The following is a 26,221-nucleotide window of genomic DNA, read 5'->3' on the forward strand; positions in this document are numbered from 1 at the left end:
CCCGTCCTAACAACCTATTTTCCTAAGATATGTCATAATATTATCTTCCCATCTGTATCTCACTGCTGTTAAATGGTCAGTTTCCTAGAGCTTTCCCCATCAAAATTCTGTTTTTCTTGTTGTGCCCATCTAAGGTCAATGTTTAGCTCATCATAGCCCCCTTTGAATTTACTAGGCAGGTCCTTTGTATAGAACCTGACATTCCTCATTGTGTAGTACCCTAAATTGGTCTCTATTTCATTTTTCTTAGATCCAGATATTTTCTTGCCACATTATAATTATATACCTGTAATTTCTGCTCTTTGCTGAAAGTATGAGACCACATTTCATAATAATGTTCTCAAATTACAACCTAACAGTTTGATATGATGATCATACTAGTAGATTTGTACTTGGAAGATATCTGGTTCAAATCTCAGCTTGGTTACTAGGCATTTTGACTGAGGTTTTTGGGATTTCCCTCAGTCTCCTAAAACATGTATATTAAAATGAACTATAACTGGCGCCTTCCAAACCTTTATCCACTCACCATTCATGATGACCTTTCCATCTCATGCAGCAGTGCATAGTAGTAAATTTGATCAATCTTTCCAGTATTATGCATACATAATCATAATCTTGTTCCATTTAATGTGTAATGCAACACAGTTTCTGCAATTAATGTGTGTTGCTACAAAACCAGAATGTGAATAAATTAATTATTATCTTGCATATTTCATAGTCTTAGAATTGTATTTAAATGCACAAAATTATTAAAATACCTAGAAATTATACAGTCAAGCTTGTGAGGTAGCTCTTGGCCTTTCACTGTGTCCACACGTAAGGCTTGTTATTTTGTGGGCTGTGGATTAATTAATTCTTGTTTATATAGTTCACATATGCTTCTGAAGTTCTTCAGATTTATGGTAAAAAATTAAAACTTTGTTCATGAAAATATTAATTATTTTTACTATTGTCCACAGAACATTTAGTGTTTATTTCTCATGTTCAAAATCAAAATTAAATTTACTGTTGAAACCTTTACCGGAGTGTTTTAAGCTTTCTTAAATACTTATTTAAAGTTAAGTGTCTTTTGTGTATTGTGCCTCCAGATGGCTTAGACAATAAATTAAAGAAAATGCCTTCATATGAAATTCTGAAGTACTGAAGTACTGTTACCAGAATTGGATCTAAAATAGTGTTTATTTATATTTAAGGTAAAGAAGAAATATTTCTGTATGGAAATGTATGAGCTTAAAGGGTAAAAAATGAGACAATTTGATGTTTTTTGACCAAAGTGAGTGCTGGAAGTGGATTCCTTAGTCATTTTAGTCAAAACATGCCCCAGTACTTGTCAACTGGGAATAAATAAACAATTACTGCTATTACTTTATTTCTTAACCAGAACCAAATATTTACATGACAGTACTATGAATAACATGTCTTTGTTTTATGGTTGTGTTCAACCAGCTGTAACAAAGTTGAAATAAAATGCACTTATATGTATGCTTCTTTGCGTGTTACATTAGCTCTAGTTGCAGCCATCTTTCTTTTAGTCTTCCCATTGCCTTATCCAGCACCTTGGACTCTAAACAGGAATAAGTATTTTTCTTTGTGAGTGGACTCCGTGATGTAAGAACCGGTGATAGAGACCTGTTCTGAGTTCCAACAGTTGTAACAATTTTCATTATGAAAGCCGAAATATTCAAGATCATTAAACTGGCTATGTAACCATTTATTAAACCATGCATCGTGATTGTCGTGAGAGTTACGGTGAGTGAGTTAAAAATTAAGAACTTGTTTTCATTTCATGGGCCTAACATAGTAAAAGTGAATCTTCCCTGTCAAGCTTAATATGCAGAATTATGATGGGGATGCCATTTTTCCCTGACTTCCATGTGTTTATAAAAATTGCTAATGACATAAAATGTAGACCTCATTAACACCTGCAGTTTTCGTTTGAAATATATTTTAGTCATCATCATGACCATCATCAGCAGCATTAATATTTGGACCTTCTGATCCATCCTGTTCCTCTGTTGAGTAAGTTTTTTCCTTCCAACATTACTCTGAACATCCAGTTGGTCTTGTTCCTCTAAGTATATAATTCATTAATTGTTTAGGAATACATTCTGATTCCATTCTTTCAGTATGGTAATTATATTTACGTAAATTGTTCCAAATTCTGTCATTGACACTGAATATATTTAGTTCATTTCTAATTGTTGTATTTCTAATTTGATGTTTTAATGTATGCTTTGCCACATTTCTACTAAATTTAATTTCTGTAATTCCTATCTTTTGTTTCTGTTCCTTTGTCATTTTATATATGATATAATATTTTTAGTGTAGTGTTTATTTAAGAAAATGTAATGAGACAAAATGAATGCCTCATCACAGTACTATCTATACTGGGACTCTATTTGTGTCATAAAGAGTAATATCAAAGGCCCAGTGATATATGCAAAATTGCAAAGTACATATTTGGAAAATATGATTACTTCATTGCAGTAGATTTTCTGTTCTTGTTTATTTTATTCTAATTAAGATGCTTTGGTGTTTTGTTGTGTAGAGAATAGTTTCTTAATATCATGTAACAGTAAAACCTGAGCCCTTCCTAAGTCACACCTCTGTCAAGTGTTCAGTAGTTTTATACTCGACAACCAAGAAGACAGCATTGTTTGGTTTTATGCTTGTTTACATTGCAATTCTTAATTTTATGTAGAAGTACTAATATGTAGGTGAGCCTTGCATACCTCTTGTAGTTTGTCGCTGAAAGTACAGCCACTGTAACCAGTTTGGGATGCATGTTGTTTTGCATGCTTGGAGACAGCAGATGCATGGGATTTTGAGGTAAGATCACGTTGTAGTTATCCTGCAAAATAGCATTAAGACTCTGGCAGAATTAGGATACTTTGAAATGCTGGATTATAACCTATGAAGGAAATATTATGGGTAGTTTTGTATTGTTTTTGTTTTAGTGTCAATCTAGATAGGAATTAAATCCAAGTTCTATATGTTCCATGCTTTTAGGTTAGGGGAAGGTAAGATTCAGCCCATGAATATATTCAGATGTATTAATAACATTGTCCTTTGTTAGGTTTAAAGTTCTCACCATGGTGACTATGAAGAGTTTGGCCTTGTGGATTGTAGCTCTATGTAAGCCTGATATTTTGGAAGAACATGTAGTCTCTATATTCAAGGCCGAAGAGTAAGCAAAGCAAGAAACTAGCAAGAAGCTGTGACAGGGTTCCACTGAAACACAGGCTTTCTCCAGACTACAGATCCAGAAGACAGTTCTCTTCAATATTATCCTTCATCAGTTTTCATTTTCTTAAGCATACTATAGAGAATGTATTTCAATCATCAAGAATTCAACGTAAATGCTACTTCTGCAATCATTTTTGCAAGTGTTTACAACTTTAGTATACTCTAACTGCACCTGTATATGAGAAATTTAAGTGAGACAAATTACGGATATGCTTTATTGTTAGAACACCAATGAAAGTTCGACATCATATCCAAATTAATTGTTAACATACTGTTTGGGACTACAAGCAATTACAGCGCTATTGCTGATTTACACACTTTGCAGTTCACTGTTACACACGCACTAGGATTATCAGTCTTCACTAGTCATACCCTGGCAACGGATTTATATCAGTCGCACTGTCACTTAAAATCCCACATGAAGTCTTCTTGTCACAGTCTAATTCCTTTCTTGCCATTATTCTGCAACTGCCAATCCCAAAGATTCGACTCAGTTCAGTTTCAAGCTCATATCTTGGCAGGCTGGCATCTCAAACTCATCTCTGTTCTATATGCTGCAAAAAGTCAAAGTTATGTTATGACCGACGGTCAGTCAGCCAGTCTGGCTTGGAATAGAGCACCCATCTGGGGCTGAAGACCGGATCTTTATTACTGTGTGACAATTGAAGGCTTGTTGATGTGGGGCGCCTTCTATGATGAGAGAACGGGTCTGCTATTTACAATTGCAGCTGTTCTTCACCAGCACAGTCATTCTTGGTTCTGAGTCTGTGGAACTCATGACCATATTTTACTGTCTCAGACTTGAGACTCCCCCAACCTGGAGGGTCAGTTCTCCGTTAAATTTATATTTAGCCTCCAGATTTAATGACAGAACTAATGAACAGTTGAGGCTAGACAGGTGAATTTTTGTTTGGAGGTAGTTTGTAAACATGCCTACAGCTGTTGTGTGAAATGTTGTTTGCTTGTAAAGAGTTACAAGCATGGGAATGGTGCAAGCTTTGAGGATATATCTGGCAAATGTAACTTTTTTTACTGTGTCTTACTGGAAATTATGCATAAGCATGGATCGCATAATTGAATAATTATTAATTTATAGCTCTTTCTAGCCACATCATACTGATTGGTATGTTTGAAAAAAGTAGGTATCATGAGTTCTGTTGCTTTGTGACATTCCTAAGTATAAATATGAAGGTAAATTTAGTGGGCTATTTGCAATAGCTTTTGGGATGACTGTTTGTTTTCTGTATTTTACAGAATTGTGAATTTGCAGGCTATGTTAGAAATTTGGTGGGGTTATAGTTTTGGGGTCACAAGTATCTTCATTAAGACGAGTCAGTAGAGCAATTATACCTCCATGATGAAGATATGATAAGATGGGAAACAGCTAAAGCTGATAGTGAAATGTTGCAAAATAAATTTGATGGATTAACGCAAAGTTATGTTTTTTTTTTTTTTTTTTTCTTTCCCCTTTCAGAAATGTTTTATTCAGTAAGATTATCATAAGTTTTAAACTTGGTATTATAGGAAGACAGCCACAGAAACAGGCTTTTGAGAGTCTTAAAAACTGTTCTTGATTTTAAGAATAAAGGTATGAGATTGTTGTGATGTTGATGCTAGCCTTAATTTTTCTTTAATGATTATAATTTTTGAATATAACGATGCCTCTGTCAGATTTTGTGTTTTCACAATGATGGGTATGAAGAGTACCATCCTCTGGGATGAAATACCATGTAGTCCAGTGAAAGTCAACTGAAATTTTCACTCTTCATGCCACATGCTTCTTGCTTGTTTCTTGCTTTCCTTACTCTTCAGCACTGAAGCTGCAGGCAGTATGGTCCTCCAAAATATCAGTAGACTTCTTCTGGACTACATGCTATTGCATCCAGAGGAGAGTACTCATCATAACAATGCATAGTTGTACTTCATGTTTAATTATATTGTGACATTATACTTATGAATTTTATATTCTTTTGTTTTCAGAAATCAAAGCAAGGAAAAAACATGCAGGTAGAGTGACTTAATAGTGTACATTATTCAACCGATATTGTTTTATTTATATAAAATTACAATATTTTATGCAAAGATTTAATTGAAATAATATTACCATGGGTAATGAACTTTTCATACTCTTTTTATATCTCCAGACAAATGTTTCTGTTCTGTTATTGATACCTTCCGTAATAATTACAAATTGTCAGCACATTTACACATACCAAAAACTATTATTAGCTATTAATGTAGTATATTGTGTCTTGTATTGTATATGAGTTATTGTAATAATAATGGTAAAGATATTCCATATTTAATTCTTAGAGCATGTCCCATAGAAATATCCTGTCATGTTACCTATGTTGTCTCCTGTATGCACCCATGGTTCTGGAGTTCGACCTTGAAATCTTGATCATGCTTGTAAATCAGGAGTTGTCAGAATTCTGTGCTTGAAAATGTTCAGACTTGTATGCACTGATGGTCAGATGTATTTCCTCCACAGTTCTTTGCCAACAATTACTTTCTTATGTGTGTTATAGAAAATGTACTGTAGTCACAAAAGACAAAAAAAAATTATTTAAACCCATGGACCATAATTTGCCCATTCTTTAATGAACGCTAGTAAAACAAAACGTTAATACTTTTAATTGTATTGTTTTGAAAAGTTGTTTATAGTAATTGTACATTTGCTGCAGAAAAAGACTTAGGCTTCTTGAGAATTGGCTCCTTGAATGTGAGAGTCAAGAGGACAACTGAGGCATTCAGCAACTTTCTGGGTGTTGGACAGAGCAGTGACAAACTACACAAAACTTGGGGATCAGCTGACAACATTCAGCAGGTAATAAAGCATTTGTTTAACGAGGGAAGTATAATATTTTCGCTGTTCTAAATGTCTGTGAAAGTGGGTGTCCTTTCTTTTAACAATGTTCAGTGTACTGATGACAAGAAGACCTGGCAGTTGTATCCATGGTGTTACCAGTAGCATTAAAATGGCGTGTTTGTATTTATCTCTGGCATGTCTGGTGTCTTAAGTGTTGACAGTGTGCTGTAAATTGAAGAGACATGATTTAGAGGGTGGGTCAATTGCAAGGGCTGGATAACACTTTGATGGTGCACACTTAATAGATATTTCAAGAATAATATTTTCTGATCTTCAGGTTTTCTGTAAATATTGTATAGGACATAATATGATATCTCTGCAACCACTTTTCACAAAACTTGTTATGACAGTTATGCCATTGGAGCCCTCCCCAACATTATACATTTCAATTTAACAATAGCATGGTTGATGGAAGAACTTTGAGGTGAGAGTAATACTAGTGCCACATAATTTAGGATCCTGAAATTATGCCTGGTAATATATTGGGGGGGGGGACATGTAGCTTGTGTTAAGTGTTGTGTGGATGTGTGTATGTGCACGCACATGGATGCATATAGAATGTAAGGATATAGTGGCCAGGCAAAAAGTTTTCTTTAGCTCTTAATTTTAGAATGATAAATAATGAACCATTGGAGCAACGTGTAGTGTAATTTGGTGTGAAGATGTGTCATAAACATACCTACATGTAGTGTGTGACATTTTTTTATAAATCAACAAATACAAACACAGTAACAGTGTGAAACTTTGTATTTATGTGCACCTAAGTAAACAAAGAGTCAGTCTGTACATACATAATAAATTGACAATAAATATAAGATGAAAGAGAATAATAACAATGGTAACAGTAGACCTAATTGATCTGTAGAACTAATAATATTAATTTATACAAATTCAGCCATCAGCATTACAAATGTTTATTAATTTAACCCACGCTACATGTTTCAACCCTTAATAGGTCATCTCCAGCTGTTCTTACTTACATCTGTAGGACTAGAGATAGTATACGCATGTTGGTGGAATAGTCCGTTACTTGTTAAAGTTTTTTGACTGTGTAAATCATGACATATTATCAACTAAATTATTACATTTCAAGGAACAATGTTAAGTTGGTTCAGATCCTACCTAAAAGATAGAAAACAATGAATTGAAATAAAACCATCAAATTCAATCCAAAGTACCTACTCAAACTGAGGAATAATGAAACATGGAGTTCCACAGGGGTCATTTTTTGGGCCTTTGCTTTTCATAATTTATATAAATGACCGCCCTCCTACACTAAGGACCTCATCAATACCTACAGTATTTGCAGATGACACTAGTGTTATAATTGCTGGTAAAAATTTAGATGATTTCTGCGTGTTATCAAGCATGGTTCTTTTGCAAATGAGTAAATGATTTTCTGCAAACAAGCTGTCCCTGAACCTAGAAAAAAACAAATGTAATAAAATTTGTAACAAAAAACTCACCACAATATCCATTAAACATAAGACATAATGATAAATATATAGAAGAGGGAGTAAACACAAAATTCTTTGGCTTGCAAATTGATAATTATTTGAACTGGAAAAGCCATATCGATCAGTTGATTCCAAAGTTAAGTAGAGCATGTTATGCAGTTAGATTCATGTTACATATTAGTAACATTGTCATTCTCAAATCAGTCTCTTTTGCTTATTTTCACTCTTTAATGAAGTATGGAATCATTTTCTGGGGTAATTCATCTGACAGTAACAAGTTATTTACATTGCAAAAGAAAGTTGTTAGCATCATGATGGGTGTCAAATCCCATAATTCCTGTAGAGATCTATTTAAGAGACTACAGATCTTAACTTTGCCTTCTGAATATATACATTCATTAATAAACTTAACTACAAATAACGAAGTACATTTTCAGACGAATGTGGATGTACACAGTGTTAACACAAGACACACTGTCTTCATAAACCAATTGCTAACCTCTCATGCTTTCAGAAAAGAGCATATTATGCTGGGATCAACATTTTTAATAACCTGCCATCTGATATCAAAGGTCTTATGAATGAAAATAGCGCTGAAACAATACTGAAATACACATTCATTCTACTCTGTTGATGAATACCTATTGTCTATAAAATAACTTATGTATCTTTAAATAGCCTTGTGTATAGTCACTGTGTATTCTTCCGTTCTCTTCTGTGGGAACTCCATTGGGTCTGTTCATATGTTTTGTATTTATATGACATATTCCACATCCTACAGTCATTTTGACTAACTTTGGATCCATGGAATGCAATGCAATGTAATGTAATGTCATGTAATATAAAATAGGACAGTAGGCTATATGAGTTTTACCTATGGTGAACTCTTAGCAGTATACTTCAACAAACCTATATAAGTCCTGAAAGTAATACATGTCTCAAGATGAATTGAAGTGAACGAAACAGGACATGGTATTAAGTATATAATAATATTCCCACATATGAGGAGTGTTTCATATATAATTCCTCCTATTTTTTTTTAAACAACAGATACAGAAAGCATAATAACACAGTTAAATAGAGCAAGATTTCAGCTACTTACAGTTATTTTTCCACATAATCACCACTATTTGTTATGCACTTTTGCCAGCGATGAACAAGAACCTGTATGCCATGTCCATAAAAGTCTGCGCCAGCAGAGGCTAACCACTTTCTTACAGCTGCAATGACAGCATTGTTGTCTGGAAAATGTTGCCCATGTAGTCCATCTTTCATAGGCCCAAAGAGATGGGAGTCTGAAGGTGCTAAATCAGGGCTATAAGGTGGACATGGTAGGACAGTCCAGCCAAACTAGTATGGGGTCTAGCATTATTGTGTTGCAAGCAAAAGGTTGTCTGCTTCTTTGGCCAGACTCAGGAAATGCGGGCTTTCAGCTTAGTGTCAGCGTTGTCTTGTAGCGTTCAGAATTGACAGTCTCACCAGGCTCCAGGAAATCCAAGAAAATCACACCCTACCTATCCCAAAAGACCATGCACATCACTTTCCCTGCCAATGGCTGTGTCTTGAACTTCTTTTTCTTGGGGAATCTGGATGTTGCCACTCCATGGTCTGTCTTTTGGATTCTGGCTCTAGTGATGACACAATCACAATGATCTCCAGTGCTGATGCTGTCCGGAAACGTGTCACCTTCAGCCTCAGACTGGTGCAACAGGTCCTGACAGACTTCCATTTGATGAGATTTGTGTAAGCATCCGCGGGACCCACCTGGAACAAACTTTGTGATAATCCAGCTTCCCCAATATCGTTTCCAATGCATTACAGTCAATATTAAGCCATGCACACAGTTCCCTGGTCATTATCTGCTGATCTGTATGGATGAGCTGATCAAGACGCTGTTCATTGTGAGGAGTGACAGCTGAGCAGGGACGCCCAGGGCTTGGTTTGTCATGCACTTCACTTTCACCACTGTTGAAACGCACTACCCACCGCCTCACTGTGCTGACATCCACTGTATCGTCTCCGTACACCTTTAGCAAGTGTCGATGGATGTCAATGGGTGCAATTTGTTTGGCAGTGAGAAATTCAATAACACATCTGTTTTGTACACACTTCTATGTCAGATGCCATTTTGGTAGACTGCTGTTCTGTCGCACGACAACCACACTAACAGTACATTGGCGGGAAGGTTCAACCTTTACTACGACACCACCAACATTCAGCTCAGACGTTACAGATTAACACAAAAAAAATAGGCATTATATACGGAATGTCCTTCATAGTAAATACTCTCACAGTCTGTCAAAGCACTAAGAAGATACCATATACATACTAGTTCCCTTCAGCTCCTAAGTAAAGAAATAAGCCTTAAACTAATGTAATGTGGTAAATTTAGACATGATAGTACTTGTGAGTCTATAATAAAATTCTGTAATTTTCATATAGTCCAGTGAGTAAAGAGCCCTTTCATTAAATTAATGAAATTGTAAAAAAATCGTAAAAATGACAGTTGAGAAAATGTGTGTGTAGGTCTGCGGTGTTGTGTGCTTCATTGAAATATATGAGGTGGTTTGTTCACCATTAACTATGTATAGGTGGATGGATGGGCGGATGATTGGATTGGCGGAGAGGCAGACAGACGGATGGATGGATGGATGGATGGCTGGATGGATGGATGGATATGAAGCAAATAATTAGTGGTATTCAGTTTCTTTTTTAGGACACATACAAAAATGTACATTTGGACACTGACTCCATCTTCATGTGACAAGAATTGTTTCTAATCTGCAGGAACCATTAAATAATAGTTAAAAATTTTCTCCGCCCTAGTATTGAGAATTACCCATAACTGAATCCCCATGGAATGGGTACCCTTCTTCAACTGAAGGTGAAATATTGTACTTGCTTTTATTTAGACAAATGCCAATTAAGATGTAAACGGAAAGAGAGCATCACATGTTCCATTTTATGGATTTGCTGTTTGTGTGAGAACGTTATGAAGAATGTGAATACAAGATCTTCAAACATAAGTTATAAAAGTAAAATACTTTTAGACTACCTACAACATGAAAATTGACCTTAACAGGTTATTCGTTTAAAACATGTAGTTAGTTTAGTTAGTTATTTTAGAGAGGGTGGGTTTCCCCATGCACCACGACCAGTTTGATCTATTGTGCTTCCCTCTATGATATTCTACCAGTCTCTTTACCCTACCGATAAAAGGTGTGTACCATCAGTCCTGCCGAGCAAGCGAGTTCGGCCACTTGCTTAGCGGTGTCTATAATGCTTCCCCCATCTATCGGAGGCCTTAGAGGCTATTGTTGGGCGGGAAACATCCTGGAATTTGGCTCAGTGATCCCCTTTGGGGATATGAGGTTCTTTTACATGCCGCAAAGTTACGACATGGGACACACAGCTTAAAGTCCCTCCCGGAGGACTTGTTCCCTGAATTTTTCCGCCCTTAAAAATTCGACGACCTCCGCCGGGTATTTCAACCCGTGTACCTTAAAACATGTATGTTCATATGTCTTTATCAACTTCAACAGTTAGTGGCCTATTCCATCCATATTAAAATCTCATTTGGCCAATCCACCTCTTGATTTTCCAACATTCATTCCATTTTCATGCCAACTATTTCTGTAGTCCGATATTCTATCTGTAATTCTCTCTAATCTTCACTTCAGTTTTATCTCTGAGTGTAATTCTTGCTGTTAACCTCAGAAAACACATTCATAGTAACTTAAGTCATTCTTATATTATTTGCCAGACATTTGAGTCATGTTACCATTGTCTTATACAGTTTATGAGTTGAATTCATGCTGTTTCAGGTTGACAGGCACATGATGCCCCCTCCAAAATTTGCTCCTATTAAGAAGAGAAGATCAAAACGAGCACAAGACTTTGCCATGAGTCACAGCACACCCAGCACACCACCTAGTGAGCCTAGAACCAGTTCTACAGAGGCAGTGGTGGACTCTGACTCTGACACCGCCTGTGGGTTTGGTTCCAATTGGCAGAGCACAGTATGAGTCAGCGGCACAGTCTCTTGCTGAAGTGCAATTTTTTGGTTTCCAACATGAATTAATGCTTCATTTTCAATTGCAAAAACACTCTGTGTTGAGTTTATAAGTGTGCTGGCAGACACCATGAAATATATGAGATGTTCATGGTGGTATCTGTGTCTTCTGGAATATGACACCCTGTAGTCTGGCAGAAGTTTACCAGCATATCAGAGGAACATGTTGCCTTCTTCTTCAGGATCAAAGAGTAACTGGGCAAGTAAGCAAAAAGGGGAGGTTTGCTTCTTGCTTGCTTCCTTTCCTACTTGTCTGCTCAGCTTACCTTCAACAAGTAAAATAGAGGCAGAACATTCATCTGAAATGCTAAAAATCTTCTAATAGGCTTCACATTGTCACATTCCAAAATATATTTGCTATTCACAATGAAATTTCAGTTTAGCTATTAGAATATACTTCTATCCTTCATGAAAGATTGAAAATAGTTTTAATAAATAGGGATATTTTGAGTGGGAAATTTGAATAAAATATCTACCAGACTTCAGTATGCACAAATATAGTGTGCAGTCAATTTCCTTGCCCTAAAACTGTTTTTTTTTTCTTTGTAAATCTATATTGATCTTTCATTTTTGTCACCATAACATGACCAGTGCTGGATTTAAGTAATCTAAGCCTCTGGAACATATATTTTTAGAGACTGTCTCCTAATTATTGTTATACATACAAGCTTTCAGGATATTTTAATATGAATGGGTTATGAAAGAACTTGGGATTGAAATAAAAGGTGAACTTTAGATGTACCTGTTTCATTATGAAAGATCCTGCTGCTCTGGAGCAACTGCATGACTGTGCGACAGTTAAATGGGCCTTGAACATAATAAAATGTGAGTTTAACAAGGAGTGAAAACTTGTACTCCTGTTTGAAGTATATAGAGTTTCCAAGTTCTTTCTATGTGTGTGAAACTACAGAGTTTTTTTAACTTTGTTTTGATTTGATTTGATTGTTGACTGGTTCATGGCTCAGCACTTCACAGTGACCAGTGTGCTACTTGCCAGGAGGCACATACAAATTTTGCAGATGAATCAGCATGCCTGGTGGTCAGTAACGTTTGGAATGAAGGGAACTATGGACCTCTTGACGGCATTATGTTTCACGGCAAGCTGTGGGGTTCATGTGTTTGAGTTTTCTTACAGTTTGTCACCAGTAGGCAGCAGTTATCAGCTCCATTAGCCTTTGATCTCAGTTACAGTTAGTGAACAGTGTGGGACGTCAAGGTGAGGTCTACTTTAGAGCAGTGTTTCCCAACTTTTTGATGCCGCGGACCCCCTGTACCGAATGTTAATTCACTGTGGCCCCCATAAAACCCAAAATGGAAATTTTTAAATTTTACGAGTACATATCATAAAAATGAAGCAGTAACTTAAAATTTTACAACACTAAATGTGTCATTTATGACAATAAAATACTGTTATAAATGGAGATATTCGGAAGATTATGAACATATCAATTAGGCATGATATTATGAATTTAACACTCACCTAATGTGATGGCTGGTGCTGTTTTTCAGACGTCAACTTTCGAAGTCAGGATCAAAACTGGATAATTTCAGACGTAGATCTGGCTCCACGTTAAGTCTGTTCCTATATGTGTTTTTCATGTGTACAAGATGAGAAAATGTTGTCTCGCACAGATATGTAATGGCAAATGGCAACAGATGTCTTACAGCCCTTTTGGAAATTTCAGGGTAAACAGACCTAGCTTGGAACCAAAACTCCAGTAACGGTAACGAAGGAAACAGCAATTTGAACGTCGAATCACAGGACAGCTCGATAAGTTGCTCTTCCTCGGCAGAAGGAAGTTCAAATTCAGAGTCTACAAAGGGATTTTTCATCCAGTCGTTATTTTCAAGACCAAACGGAAAATACAGACGTAGTTGAGACGCCAATGACCTCATATGTTCAATCATACTTTCAGCAACATCACTAGAAAGGGGTTGTTCACTGGAATCAATGAAATCACTCAGCATGTGAAAGGAATCGTATTTTCCTTTCTCGATACGGCTGCACCACAAATTTAACTTCTTGATTGTTGCCTCTATCTTGTCTTGCACAGAAAACACGGTGACAGATGTACCTTGAAGGCTCGAGTTAAGAGTATTCAAGATGTTAAAAATGTCCGCCAAGTAAGCAAGAGAGGAGAGCCATGCGAAATCATTTAAATAGTGTGTTAACTGAAATTTAGAGTTTATGAGGAACAACCTTACTTCGTCTCGAAGCTCAAGCAACCGCGTCAAAACCTTACCCCGGGACAGCCATCGGATTTCTGAGTGCAATAATAAGTGTTCGTGATCACTTCCCATTTCATTACAAAGCGCAGAAAATAATCGGCTGTTAAGAGGACGGGCTTTAATAAAATTGACAATTTTTACTGCCTCGTCTAGAACGATTTTCATTTTGGAGGGCATACGGCGTGCAGCTAATACTTCGCGGTGTATGCAACAATGTGTCCATTTAACAAGAGGTGCGACTTTCTGGATACGTGCGACCAAACCATTATGTATTCCCGACATTGCCTGAGCACCATCTGTGCTGATACCTACACATTTTTCCCATTGAAGTGTATTTGTAGTTATGAAGTCATTGACAACTTTGAAAAGGGCTTCAGCAGTTGTATTAAGAGGTAACGATTCACAGAACAAAAAATCTTCACAAACTTTATTTTCGTGTTCATATCGCACCAAAGCTACCAAATTAGCATTATTTGAAATATCGTGGCTTTCATCCAACTGCAACGCAAAATATTCACTATGACGTAACCGTTCTAGCAAAATATCTTTCACATTTTGAGCCATCTCGTCGATTCTTCTTTTCACAGTATTGTCAGATAACGATATTAGAGACACCTCGTTGGCATGTTTTTCACTAAACAAGTTCTTTTTATCGTTTTTGTAGCAGGCAAAATTAAATCTTCCCCAATTGTATGGCATTGTCCATTTCTAGCGATCAGAAGCGCGACTTCGTAAGAGGCAAGANGACAAAAGCAGAAAACTGAATATTACACCGAGAAAAACACACTTATATAATATAAAAATTCACTGCACAAAAACTAAAGAAACACGGGTTGTTTGCTCTGCCACTGAAATGAATAAGAAACGTGGTCAATGGTCCCAGGTTTATTCCCAACCAAAGAGGGATGGATTTGGTGGGGGAGGAGGGGAGAATGGTCGGACTGCAGGTACTAGGACAGCAGTCCACCCTGAAGCACGGGTCTGAGATGCAATGGGCTGACCAAAAGAAAATGTCCTTGGAAAAAGCTACACAAATCGTTGGTTATTCACCTCTGCTTTACAAAGGGAAGAAGAAACGGTACCAACAGTCCCGTTAAATTTTACTTCAACCATGAGCCTCAAGAGCCAGAGATATACATTGCAAATATCCCAGGTGTGAGGAACATGATAAGATAAAGTTTAATGAAAATAAACTATCCCGCGGACCCCCAGGGGTCAGCGGACCACAGGTTGGGAAACACTGCTTTAGAGCAACATGTATTTCTGTATGACACTTATGTGAAATACGGATCTGCTACTCCCAAAGAACGATTTCAGGTAATTGCTGGACAGAGGGCTAGATGGGCCCCAGAGTCTATCTGGTCATGACACAAAGGGAAAGCTCATATCTGTTCTGTGATGACCTTTGGTCACCTTTTTTGATGGTGAACAGTTTTTACTTCTACTTGAATTACAATTCATAGCACCTGCTCTGTAGTAGTCTGCCCATGACCTTTCATAGTCTCATTTCTAATTGCAGCTAACTATGTGGTTTTTTTTTGTTACAATGGTATAATGTAGCTCAGGTGACATAATCATGAGTATCTCACTCAGGAAATTCATTTCTATAGCTCCAACATTTCAAGGAGCACTTACTTGGTGAATATTAATATATTATTTTACAATGTTATACTAATTCCAGAAATTATTAAAAATGAACAAGGAGAATGATTGTGTATGATGAATTTTGAAGCATTAGTGCCACATTTTATCATTTTCTCCGACTCAGGAAAACCTTGAAAGACTCTCTTAACTGCCAAGATTTAAATGCATTAGTGCTGAGCTGATATACTGCAATTTAATATTGTTGTCTATCTCTTACAGTAGTTAGTTAGTTATTTAGAGAGGGTGGGTTTCCCCATGCACCGCGACCAGTTTGATCTATTGTGCTTCCCTCTATGATATTCTACCAGTCTCTTTACCCTACCAATAAATGGTGCGTACCATCAGTCCCGCCGAGCAAGCGAGTTCGGCCACTTGCTTAGCGGTGTCTGTAATGCTTCCCCCATCTATCAGAGGCCTTAGAGACTATTGTTGGGCAGGAAACGTCCTGGAATTTGGGTCAGTGATCCCCTTTGGGGATATGAGGTTCTTTTATGTGCCGTAAAGTTACGACACGGGACACACAGCTTAAAGTCCCTCCTGGAGGACTTGTTCCCTGAATTTTTCCGCCCTTAAAAATTTGACGACCTCCGCCAGGTATTTGAACCCGCGTACCACGAGTCATGAGGTGGGAACGTTACCTCTAGACTACGGAGGCCGCTGTCTCTTACACTAACCTTTAAACTTCTAGATTGAAATGTGTAAGGGAGGTTTCTATATAAATTATTTGAGGGTGACTACTGGAGATCTGTATTGTGCAGTCACATGACATGACATACCATTGAAACAGACATCCCAATGAGTCACCAAAGACTGAATGAAACAATTAGTAAGATAAATAATTTGATAGTATATCACAAGTTTAAGGGAATTGACATTTTTTTTGGATATAACAAATACCAGGCAGATGGGCAGTGATCCAATATACCAACCAACCTATGCTGTTCTGACATAATATTCTAATTAGTGTTCTCTGATTTGCTGACATTGTGTTTTCTTTTGTAAAGTATTAAATATATGACTAATCTCTGGACAGTTCATTACTCTTGCTTGTTATATATGATTTATAATATTTTGAAGATGGATCTTTGCATGTCCTTTTAAAATGTAGTGGTAGTGCTGTGTATTTTTGATACATATTACTGTGGCAGGATGATATATAAATTATCGTGTATTTACAAGAGTTTCTGGCCACACCATAGCTCAAACAGTTAGTTGCTGGCTTCCCACCATGGCAGCCCAGGTTCAATCCCTGGTCTGGTCTAGTGGGATTTGTGGTGGACAAAGTGGCGCTGGGCCAGGTTCTCTCCGAGTACTTCAGTTTCCCCCTGCCAATCTTCATTCCACCAATTGCTCCACAATCACCCTCACTTGTCATCTGGGGCTGGTACAATAGGTCAGAAGTGACCACAGTACAAGGGACTTAGTCCCATCCCACTAACAATAAAAAAAACAAACGAGTTTTGAGTTTCACTTACAATATTTTGAAGTAACTGAAAACAGTCTGTTATTTGATCTTTTCAAGTTTTAACAAACATTACATGGCTGACTATAAATATTTAATGCGTTTCTTTGAGGTTTACCCAACATGTCCCACGCAATATTTATAAATATTAAGCTTTCTGTGTTTGATACAGTTTATAATGGCTCACATCATTCCAGTAAGGGGTTTTTGGATGTATGTGGACAAAGTATTTGTAAGTTGGTTATTCAGTGACAATATTAGTACTGAATTAAACTTTCTCCTGATAAATATGTTGGAGGTGATATTGGTTAAAATAGTTCACATCACTCAGTTGTAAAACCGAAGTAAGTTACTGAGTAGTACATGGAGCCAGGGTTGAAAAAATGTTCGTATCCGGGCAGAGGCAGTGGTTGGATAGTAGTAAACTTCCTTGCCGGCAGAGCTTTTGGAAGTTGCACTATGACGTGCAGTACATATTTCCCGCCCGTACTTGCATATGATCAATGTTCTCATGGGTACATTTTTTATTTTGAAAAATGAATGCTTATATAAAAAATACCTAGAGAATGCCCATCTGGCCCTCGTGTTCGTTGTAGTCTCGCTACTATATGACATCTTTTATGAATAATTACAATTATTTGCGTTTATTTCGTTGAAGTAATTCACAATTCCGGAGTTTAGATGTCTCTAGCATAGGTTTGTAAACGGTGCATGTAATTACGGCATAGCTAATCGCTGCAGAATTTGTGCATTGTATGTTGCGGTATCATGTTTACCGTTTATATTATTCCGTGATTTTGTCGCATAAATGCGTTGTGTAACCCGGTCTGCATGGATTTTATTTATGGAATGGTTTCATGGATGTTATTTTGTTCCTTTGTATAAAGGAAAATAGTGGAATGGTAAACCATACTTCTGTAATGTAACATTTGCATGGATTCAAGAAAGACTTTGGAGTATAGTGGTATAGGTGAGTAGTGTTCTACCAGAATTAAGTTTGTGGAAACTTCATTATCGATGTATTGTGCTATCAGTTTTTAAAAAGTGATTTATGATTATTTTTGAAAACTACTTGGAATATTGTTAAATCTGTAACAGGTAAAAAGTCAGAGAATAAATAGTTTGAGTCAGTTTATATAAATGGTACTTTAAGTGATAATCAACAGCTTATATCTGATTCCTTTCAAAATTTCTTTCTATTAACAGCAGACAGTATAATTTCCAGTATCAATAACAATGAGGAATTGGAAGTTAATAATTATATTTATTATCTATACAGAGTTTTCAGTAACCCCTTTCCAAATATAATATTCGATAATACGACTAGGGAAATTAAAAAAATATTAAATCCCTTAAGTCCAAAAATTCATTTGGATATGATGAAATTTCAGTAAAAATCCTTAAAATAAGTTCTCCATTCATCATCGCTCCTTTGAATTATATTTGTAATAGGCCAATTTTATCTGGTTCATTCCCTACACGATTAAAATATTCTGTGGTTAAGCCATTATTTAAAAAAGGCGACAATGAGGATATAAAAATTATAGGTCTATATCATTACTAACTTCCTTTTCTATATTTTTGAAAAGATGATATACATAAGACTTTCTAAACATGTAACAAATAATGCTATATTATCTAGTGAACAGTTTGTGTTTAGAAGCAATTTCTCAACAGGAAAGGCAATGTTTAAACTTCTAAATGATATTTTACAGGCCTTAAATAATAAGGAACTTGTGGGAGGTATTTTTTCTGACCTCGAGAAAGCCTTTGATTGNTAACAATACAAATACTCAGTTTTTAGGTATTACTGTTGATAGCTCCTTGTCATGGAAGCATCATGTTGATGGACTTATGGTTAAATTAAGCAAAACATGTTATGCTATAGATCTTTAAGACCCTTTGTATCCCATGAATCACTAAGGATGATTTACTATTCTTATTTTCATGCAGTTATGTCATGTGGTATAATCTTCTTGGGGAATTCCCCCTTATAGTATCAATATATTTAAACTACAAAAAAAGGCCATAAGAATTATTATAAATTCCAGAAATAGGGATTCCTGTAGGGAGTTGTTTAAGAAACTAGATATATTACCGCTTTATTCTCAGTATATATTTTCATTACTAATTTTTGTAATTGATAATGTCTCCTTATTTAAAACAAATTGAGATTTATATGATATCAACTCCAGAGGTAATAATAATTTTTACCCTTCACAACCAAGGTTGTCTATCTATAAAAATGATGTTTATTGTATAGGTATTTAATCACTTACCTCCTTGCATAAAAAATTGTATGATGAAAAGAATCAATTTAAAAATACTCTAAAAATTTACTTTCAATTGAATTCTCTTTATTTGCTGAATGATTTTTTTTAATAGTAATTACTAATTTTAATGTGAATTTTTAAGATTTTATGTATCATAGGTGATTTATTTGGCATAAATATGTTATCATCTACCTTTTGATATGATGATATTTTTACAATATTAAATTTAAGATGACGTTATGTTTAATGTTAAAGTAGGAAGATAAACAGTTTGGTTTATTGTTTGAGCTGACCTATGTTTTTTTCATAGCATGTGTATTTTAGTTACTTGTCTGTGACTGCTTCTATATCCATCAGGTGTATTTGTAGCCTAGATTGGATCAGTGGAATTTTACAATAAACTAAACTAAACTAATTTGTATGTGTATGTGTATTTTAGTTACTTGTCTGTGACTGCTTCTATATCCGTCAGGTGTATTTGTAGCCTAGATTGGATCAGTGGAATTTTACAATAAACTAAACTAAACTAATTTGTATGTGTATGTGTATTTTAGTTACTTGTCTGTGACTGCTTCTATATCCGTCAGGTGTATTTGTAGCCTAGATTGGATCAGTGGAATTTTACAATAAACTAAACTAAACTAAACTAAGTAGTATACGTGAATAACAAGTAGTGCTTCTCACCCGTAATATTTGTAAACTTCCCAGACACTCAGTGTGAGTAATTTAATTGGATTATATGTATATGTCATTCTTGCATTCATGTCATTTGTTTTGATTAATGTATACTTTCTATTCGTGGTTTATGCAACACTACTTTCGGTAGTTCGGGTCGAGTTCTTTTTTTCGGTTTGTTGAACGACACTGTCATTGTTGTGACTTTATAGCATCACTGATAGGATAATTAATGAATATGGAGCAGTTGGTAGGAGAAGACGAAGTACTGAGAAAAAACGTACATTAATGCCATGTTGTCCACCATAAATCCGACATGTATGACTCGCAATCTACACATACCGTCACAGTTCGAAGCCGGCAACTAACACCCAAAACTATGGCACGATCTCAGGCTTTGATTATGTAAACTAGAGTAAGCAGTGATTAATTAACACTGAATTGGAAAAGACGTGGAAGGAAGGTAATTGACATACTATCCCATCAATTGTTTGGAGAGACAAGAAGAATATTGAAAAACAGTTAGGGTAGTTTTTCTCTGGGTTGAGATTTGAACTCAAGACCTTGAATGTGCAAAGCCGAAGTGCCACCACTCAAACTGAGACGTTCGGTGATTATTTTAAAATGTAGTAATATGTTTTGTGTTCATAATAATTTATAATTTTGTCTGTACAATGGTTCATGAAGTGTCTGTGAAGCTGAATTTTGTTAATTATAGTGCATTAGTTGCATACAGGAAACCAAAACTTAACACTTCTTGATACAAGTGGTATTTACAGTATTCTTCCTTGAAACTTCCTTGTTTTATTATAGTTCATTTAACAGCCTCTGTCAAATGTTTATGTGACAGACAAATTTATGGACAGTGCTGTTAAAATTGCAGGAAATCCATGGGAATGGATCATGTATGGAGCAGTGAACATTTTTGCCTGTTACATAGAAGTCAAGAAATGTAGAATTTTGGATTTAATATCCTTATATTTTTAGCTGAGTCAGTTAAGTGACTGACTACAGTCAGGGTGACCAGAGTTCAGTTTCCATCTAGTGTAGGGGTTCTTATCTTTGTTACTATTTGCATATTGACTTGGGGCCTATCCAGTGTATACAAGGAATCACAAAGCTTACCACACATTTCCATTTAATGCTAAGTTTAAGAATCAGTGGAACTTTCCCTTCCACTTTTCCTATGTCATCATTAGAGGAACCTTCACTTTTTATATAGTATATTTTGCATATACATGAAGAATTTAATAAACTCTCAAATGGTTATACACTCAAGTGCCAAAAGTCATGGGATAGCAGTATGTAAATTTATTTTTAAGTGGCGCCACTGTCCCTTGACGGCTTGGGAATGCCCAGAGCAGTATCAGTTGTGAGGTGTTCTCTTGCGAGTCAGGTTGAACACCGGCCAGTCTGCTCGTGGCAAGCCAACATGAATTATTGGAGTTTGAACGGGGCATGATGGTGGGTACCAGGCAGATGGGACATTCCATTTCCAAAGTTGTGTGGTTATTCAACATTCCTCGATCCATGGTGGCACATGTGTACAAGGAATACCTTGTGGAAGGCATTTCCACCCACCGTGGACAGCGCAGTGGCCGACCATGGGTGCTCAATGATCATGAGCAGCGGCGTCTAGCTAGAATTGTCCATGGTAACAGACAAGCGACACTGGCTGAAATCACATCCACATCCAATGCAGGAGGTACCAGACACATATCCAGCAGGTCAGTGCAGCCTTCTTTAGCTTCCATGGGATATGGGATCAGAAGACCAACCAGAGTGCCCCTGTTAACACCATGACACCAGACAGAGCACCTCACGTGGGCTTGTGACGTCACTAATTGGACCCTGGAGGATTGGCAACATGTGGAGTGGTCCGATGAGTCACAGTACCAGTTGTTTCGGTCAGATGGTAGGGTTCGAGTGTGATGCAGGCTGGTGGTGGTGTGGGGTGTGTTCACATGGCATGAGTTGGGTCTGCTTGGTGACCATTTGCAGCCCTTCATGGACTTCATGTACCCCCACAACGATGGGATATTCCAGCAGGACAATGCACCGTGTCATCAGGCCAGAGTTGTCCAGAATTGGTTCGAGGAGAATTCTGGAGAGTTCCGATGAATGGTGTGGCCACTATGTTTGCCTGACATGCACCCAGTCGAGCATTTATGGGACGTGATGGAGAGGTCCATTCGCACCCAAAATCCTGCACCTACAAATACCAGGGAGCTGTGGGTGGCCATCCAGATGGCATGGCTCAACATCTCTCCACAGCTCTTCCGTCCACTTGTGGAATCAATGCCACGTGAAGTTGCTGCACTTTGCCGGGCTAGAGGGGGTCCTACATGATACTAGGTACCTATCCCATGACTTTTGACACTTCAGTGTATATATCATGTCATAATTTGTTAATGTTGATCATGAATTATGCACCAACCCTACATCCTGTCCCCTAGAAGTACGCTGTAGGTTATTCTGACATCTAGTATCCGGTGAATCGCTTTTGCAGTAAGGAATATACGTCTTACCAAGAAACTTGTTACTTCAGTGAAGTTCTTTTATAATTCTTTCAAATGTAATGTGATGAGATAACCCATAAAAACAAAATGAACAGGTAAATATTGTGAGATTTGGGTGTATGAAGAGTTACTCTCTTCTGAGATGTAACACTGTGTGTTCTGATAGAAGGTTATTGACATTTCAGCCCAAGAAGCAGAGGTTACCTTCTGCTTGCTTGCTTCGCCTAATTTTCTGCCTTCCAAAATATTGGTACACTTCTTCCAGACTATGCAGCATCACATCCCGGAAAGTACTGTTCTTCATTTGACTAAACACTGCATTGTCTTGTAGGTACAATTTAACTTTAAAACAAACTAATAGATTATTTCCATGCCAAATCAGTTAAACCTGACCCTCTTAGATTTGTATGAATCTCTTGCAAATTTGTAGACTAGATGCAAGTATTCTTACAAAATTGTAGTCACTGTGTTAATCAGTAATTTAGCAGTAAGGCTTCAAGACTTCTAAGAAATGCCATTTTTCTGCACGAGAGGTTACCTAAAAATTCTGCACTTCTTGTTCTGGTTAAGTTACAAGACCTATGTTGTGCTTGCCTAGAATGCTGTTTCCAGAGGTGCAGCACATGAAGTTTGTTCGTGTCAGATACTACCAGACTACACGTGATTCACTGGACCATTTCTGTTGTGGCCTGGTTTTTCCCTTTTTAAGAATGAGCTGGGTTCCGGGCCTCTCAGCACAGGCATATGGATGTTACTCACTAATGGAGCTGGCCCCATCTTGAGGAGAAGCCAAATCTGCAGCTACTCAAGAATTTCCCAGCATTTTATGGAACCCGATGGTTCATTACTCTGTTCACAAGAGCCCTCCACTGGTCCCTATCCTGAGCCAGATCCATCCAATCCTATCTCTCTAAGATCCATTTTAATATTGTCCACCCACCTCTGCCTTGGTCTTCCCAGTGGTCTCTTTCCTTCTGGTTTTCCCATGATATCCTACATGCATTCCTCGTATCCCCCATTCGTGCTACCTGCCCTGCCCACCTCACCCCCCTTGACTTGATCATTCTAATTATACTTGAGGAAGAGTACAAGTTATGAAAACCCTCATTATGCAGTTTTCTCCAACCTCCTGTCACTTCATCCCTCTTCAGTCCAAATATTCTCCTCAACACCCTGTTCTCAAACACCCTCAGTCTGTGTTCCTCTGGCATATGACTCTGGAGATGAAAACATAGAGGTACCTTCTGGGTCCTTACAAGGCCACAGAATGGTTTTGTCAGCGACTTTATTGTGAGAAGAAGTGCAATACATATGTTCATGGGATCACAGTGTCTAAACATTGAACTGTGTGACACAGTGGCAGAGCTTTAAGCTTGTATTCTAGAGATAGCTGGTTTTAATTTCAGCTGCTTGGAATAAGGAGAAGTGAAAATTCTTGCCCCCATGAGGACTCAAACCCCAACTGCTTGGTTGTCCAGCCCATAGCCAGCTGCTACACTGAGCTACCCCGGCTTCTTGTGATAACTGTATAACATTTGCAGTTATAACGGCATTATTAATTAACCTGAGAATTAATAAATCAGTGCAAGTGAATGTCATGTTGTGACCAAGTTTGCTTTTGTTCAGAGAACACCACTTCCCTGTCGTCCTCACAGTTCGGTAAGGACATGAAGCAAGAAGTGACTGATGAAGATCATGTTTCCTGTCTTGAGCTTGCTGGAGGAGTAATCTGCCATAATTCAAAGACTATGAGAGTGTTTTGAGAACTCAAATTCTGCATTAGATAGGGAAGAATGGAAGAGGAAATGAACACCTTAGATCATGGAGTATGTTTTGAAGTTCCTTCAGTAAGAGGAGAAGGAGAAGCATTTGCATTACGGGATTATGGAGGTTGTTTGAAAGACATGGGAGGAAGCAGGTTAGTATAATTACTTCCTTCAGTTGTTTGACTGACTCCCTCCCCCTTTTTTTTTTGCTGTGGGCTCTTGTGAGCAAGCAAAATACTGGCAATGCCCCTCAGCCCATTCTCCAAACACATAGCCATAGAATGGTATCATGATAAAGTAAAGTTGTCCCTGTGCTTAACTAATGCATTGCACCACAAAGATGTATGGAGGAGTGGATGTATAGGTCCACATATTCTTTACCACAGCACTAGTTGGAGGTGAGTGGTAGCTTCATGCCCTGACCATTTTGCCCCCGGTACCCATTAGTTAGGACGCTGGGTGGGCCCTAGGACCGGCCTGGAGAACGTGGAGAAGAGAAAAATCTTGCCCCTACCGGGACTCAGACTCCAATGTCTCTGTCATCCGGCCTCTAGCCAGTCACTGTACTGACTGCACTGTCCCTCCCCCTAGAAAGTAACAGTGTTAATTTCCCATCTGCCACACATAACACAACAGAAATGTTTCCAGCACCATTAAATCCTTTGAAATGTAATGTAAACACATTATTAGTTGGTCTGATGGTTTTCAGGATGCTTTAAATTGAAATGGTGTTGCAAGAAGTCAGGTCTAAGAAGACAGTGTTTTTGATACATGCAGGCATAAAATGTGCCAGGGGACCTCACCCTGGCAATTAAAAATAGTGTGCTCGTTTCTGAAGGGTAATTGCTCATGATATACAGGGTGTCCCAGGAGGAATGTGCCAAACTTCGGGAGGGTGTTCCTTATGTTAAAGTATGCCGATATAACCCAAAACACCTATGTCCAAAGTTGAACGGTTACGGAGATAATGGCCCGAGAAAAGTGTGGTCTTCTAGCGGGTCCACGGATTATACCTATCAGCTGAGAGGAATTATCTCTGTTTGTCCTTGACTGCCGTGATTCATCCTATCCGTGCTTATGGAGTTGGCTTTATCAGAACGCGCAGTCAGCACGTTACGTCATCGCTTACCATTCATGTGTCATGTACAGTGCTTGGAACTCTTAACGACAACTTTGAGATGGCATGCGAGTTTTTTGTACTTCAATTTTATGGCTTCATGTCACTCACAAGTTAGTTTGATGTTACGTACATTATTAACGTTACAGAATCCACATATTCCTGCCAGTTTTAATATCTATTTTGTAATCAACAAGTGTGTAACCCCGGTCAAAGTTTGACACTTCTCTGGCCATTATCTCCGTAACCGTTCAACTTTGGACATAGGTGTTTTGGGTTATATCGGCATACTTTAACATAAGGAACACCCTCCCGAAGTTTGGCACATTCCTCCTGGGACACTCTGTATATGTCGTCAGCTCTGTTTCTTCATACAGTTGTGGAATTTTGTTTTTAACAGGCATTGAATATTTATCAAGAAAATTATGTATATATTCATAAAATTCAGAGTTGTGTTTTTGTTGAGTTCATAGGAAAACAGAGTTTAAAATATTATACGAGAACAAAATGTAAGTAAATGATAGATATTGTGCAATGTTTGCACTCATCATGCAGCTGGTCTGCTCACTGCCTTGGTATAAGGCTAATTGTTCTCTATAGTTAATGTAATTTGTGAATACTGCCACAAACTATGCATATCAGCCAGGGTTGTGCACATGTGTTCTTCTGTTTTGTTGGTCATTCAACTTTTCTTTGTTAACACTTCACAGACCGGCAATTTAAATATTTAAATCAACCTGGGGACCGGCATTTTTAAACATACTACCCTAACTTGTGCACTGTTCACTTAAAAAATTAATATAAAATCTCCTAATTAATTTTTTGAACTAAAATTTTTGGAGAACACTTACCAATGCTCCTAGAAGTGCTTGAGGGTGTGATATTTCTG

At 37.3% G+C, this 26,221-nt stretch overlaps 2 protein-coding genes across 6 annotated transcripts in view; both read left to right on the forward strand.

The window, feature by feature from the left end:
- LOC111870075 (ankyrin repeat domain-containing protein SOWAHB) overlaps window positions 1–12,382 on the forward strand; it is a 325,518-nt gene extending 313,136 nt beyond the window's left edge. For 2 of the 3 annotated variants that reach the window (XM_023862057.2, XM_033753671.1), the window contains exons 13-15: window positions 5,230–5,256; window positions 5,934–6,076; window positions 11,400–12,382. In XM_023862057.2, the coding sequence (XP_023717825.1) occupies window positions 5,230–5,256; window positions 5,934–6,076; window positions 11,400–11,600 (371 nt within the window). In that variant the 3' untranslated portion in view covers window positions 11,601–12,382. Of the gene's footprint in view, window positions 1–5,229; window positions 5,257–5,933; window positions 6,077–11,399 lie in introns of those variants that run through there. The other variant, XM_033753672.1, reaches the window with a different exon arrangement.
- A 4,578-nt stretch (window positions 12,383–16,960) lies between these two features.
- Window positions 16,961–26,221, forward strand: part of LOC111870062 (zinc finger protein 850) — a 15,370-nt gene continuing 6,109 nt past the window's right edge. Inside the window, exons 1-3 of one of the 3 annotated variants that reach the window (XM_023862029.2) lie at window positions 16,961–17,952; window positions 22,635–22,776; window positions 24,076–24,367. In XM_023862029.2, coding sequence (XP_023717797.1) covers window positions 24,243–24,367 — 125 coding nt within the window. In that variant the 5' untranslated portion in view covers window positions 16,961–17,952; window positions 22,635–22,776; window positions 24,076–24,242. The remainder of the gene's footprint in view (window positions 17,953–22,634; window positions 22,777–24,075; window positions 24,368–26,221) is intronic. The other 2 variants (XM_023862030.2, XM_023862031.2) reach the window with 2 other exon arrangements.

The sequence above is a fragment of the Cryptotermes secundus genome, unplaced genomic scaffold (genome assembly GCF_002891405.2).
Source record: "Cryptotermes secundus unplaced genomic scaffold, Csec_1.0 scaffold355, whole genome shotgun sequence".
NCBI lineage: Eukaryota > Metazoa > Arthropoda > Insecta > Blattodea > Kalotermitidae > Cryptotermes > Cryptotermes secundus.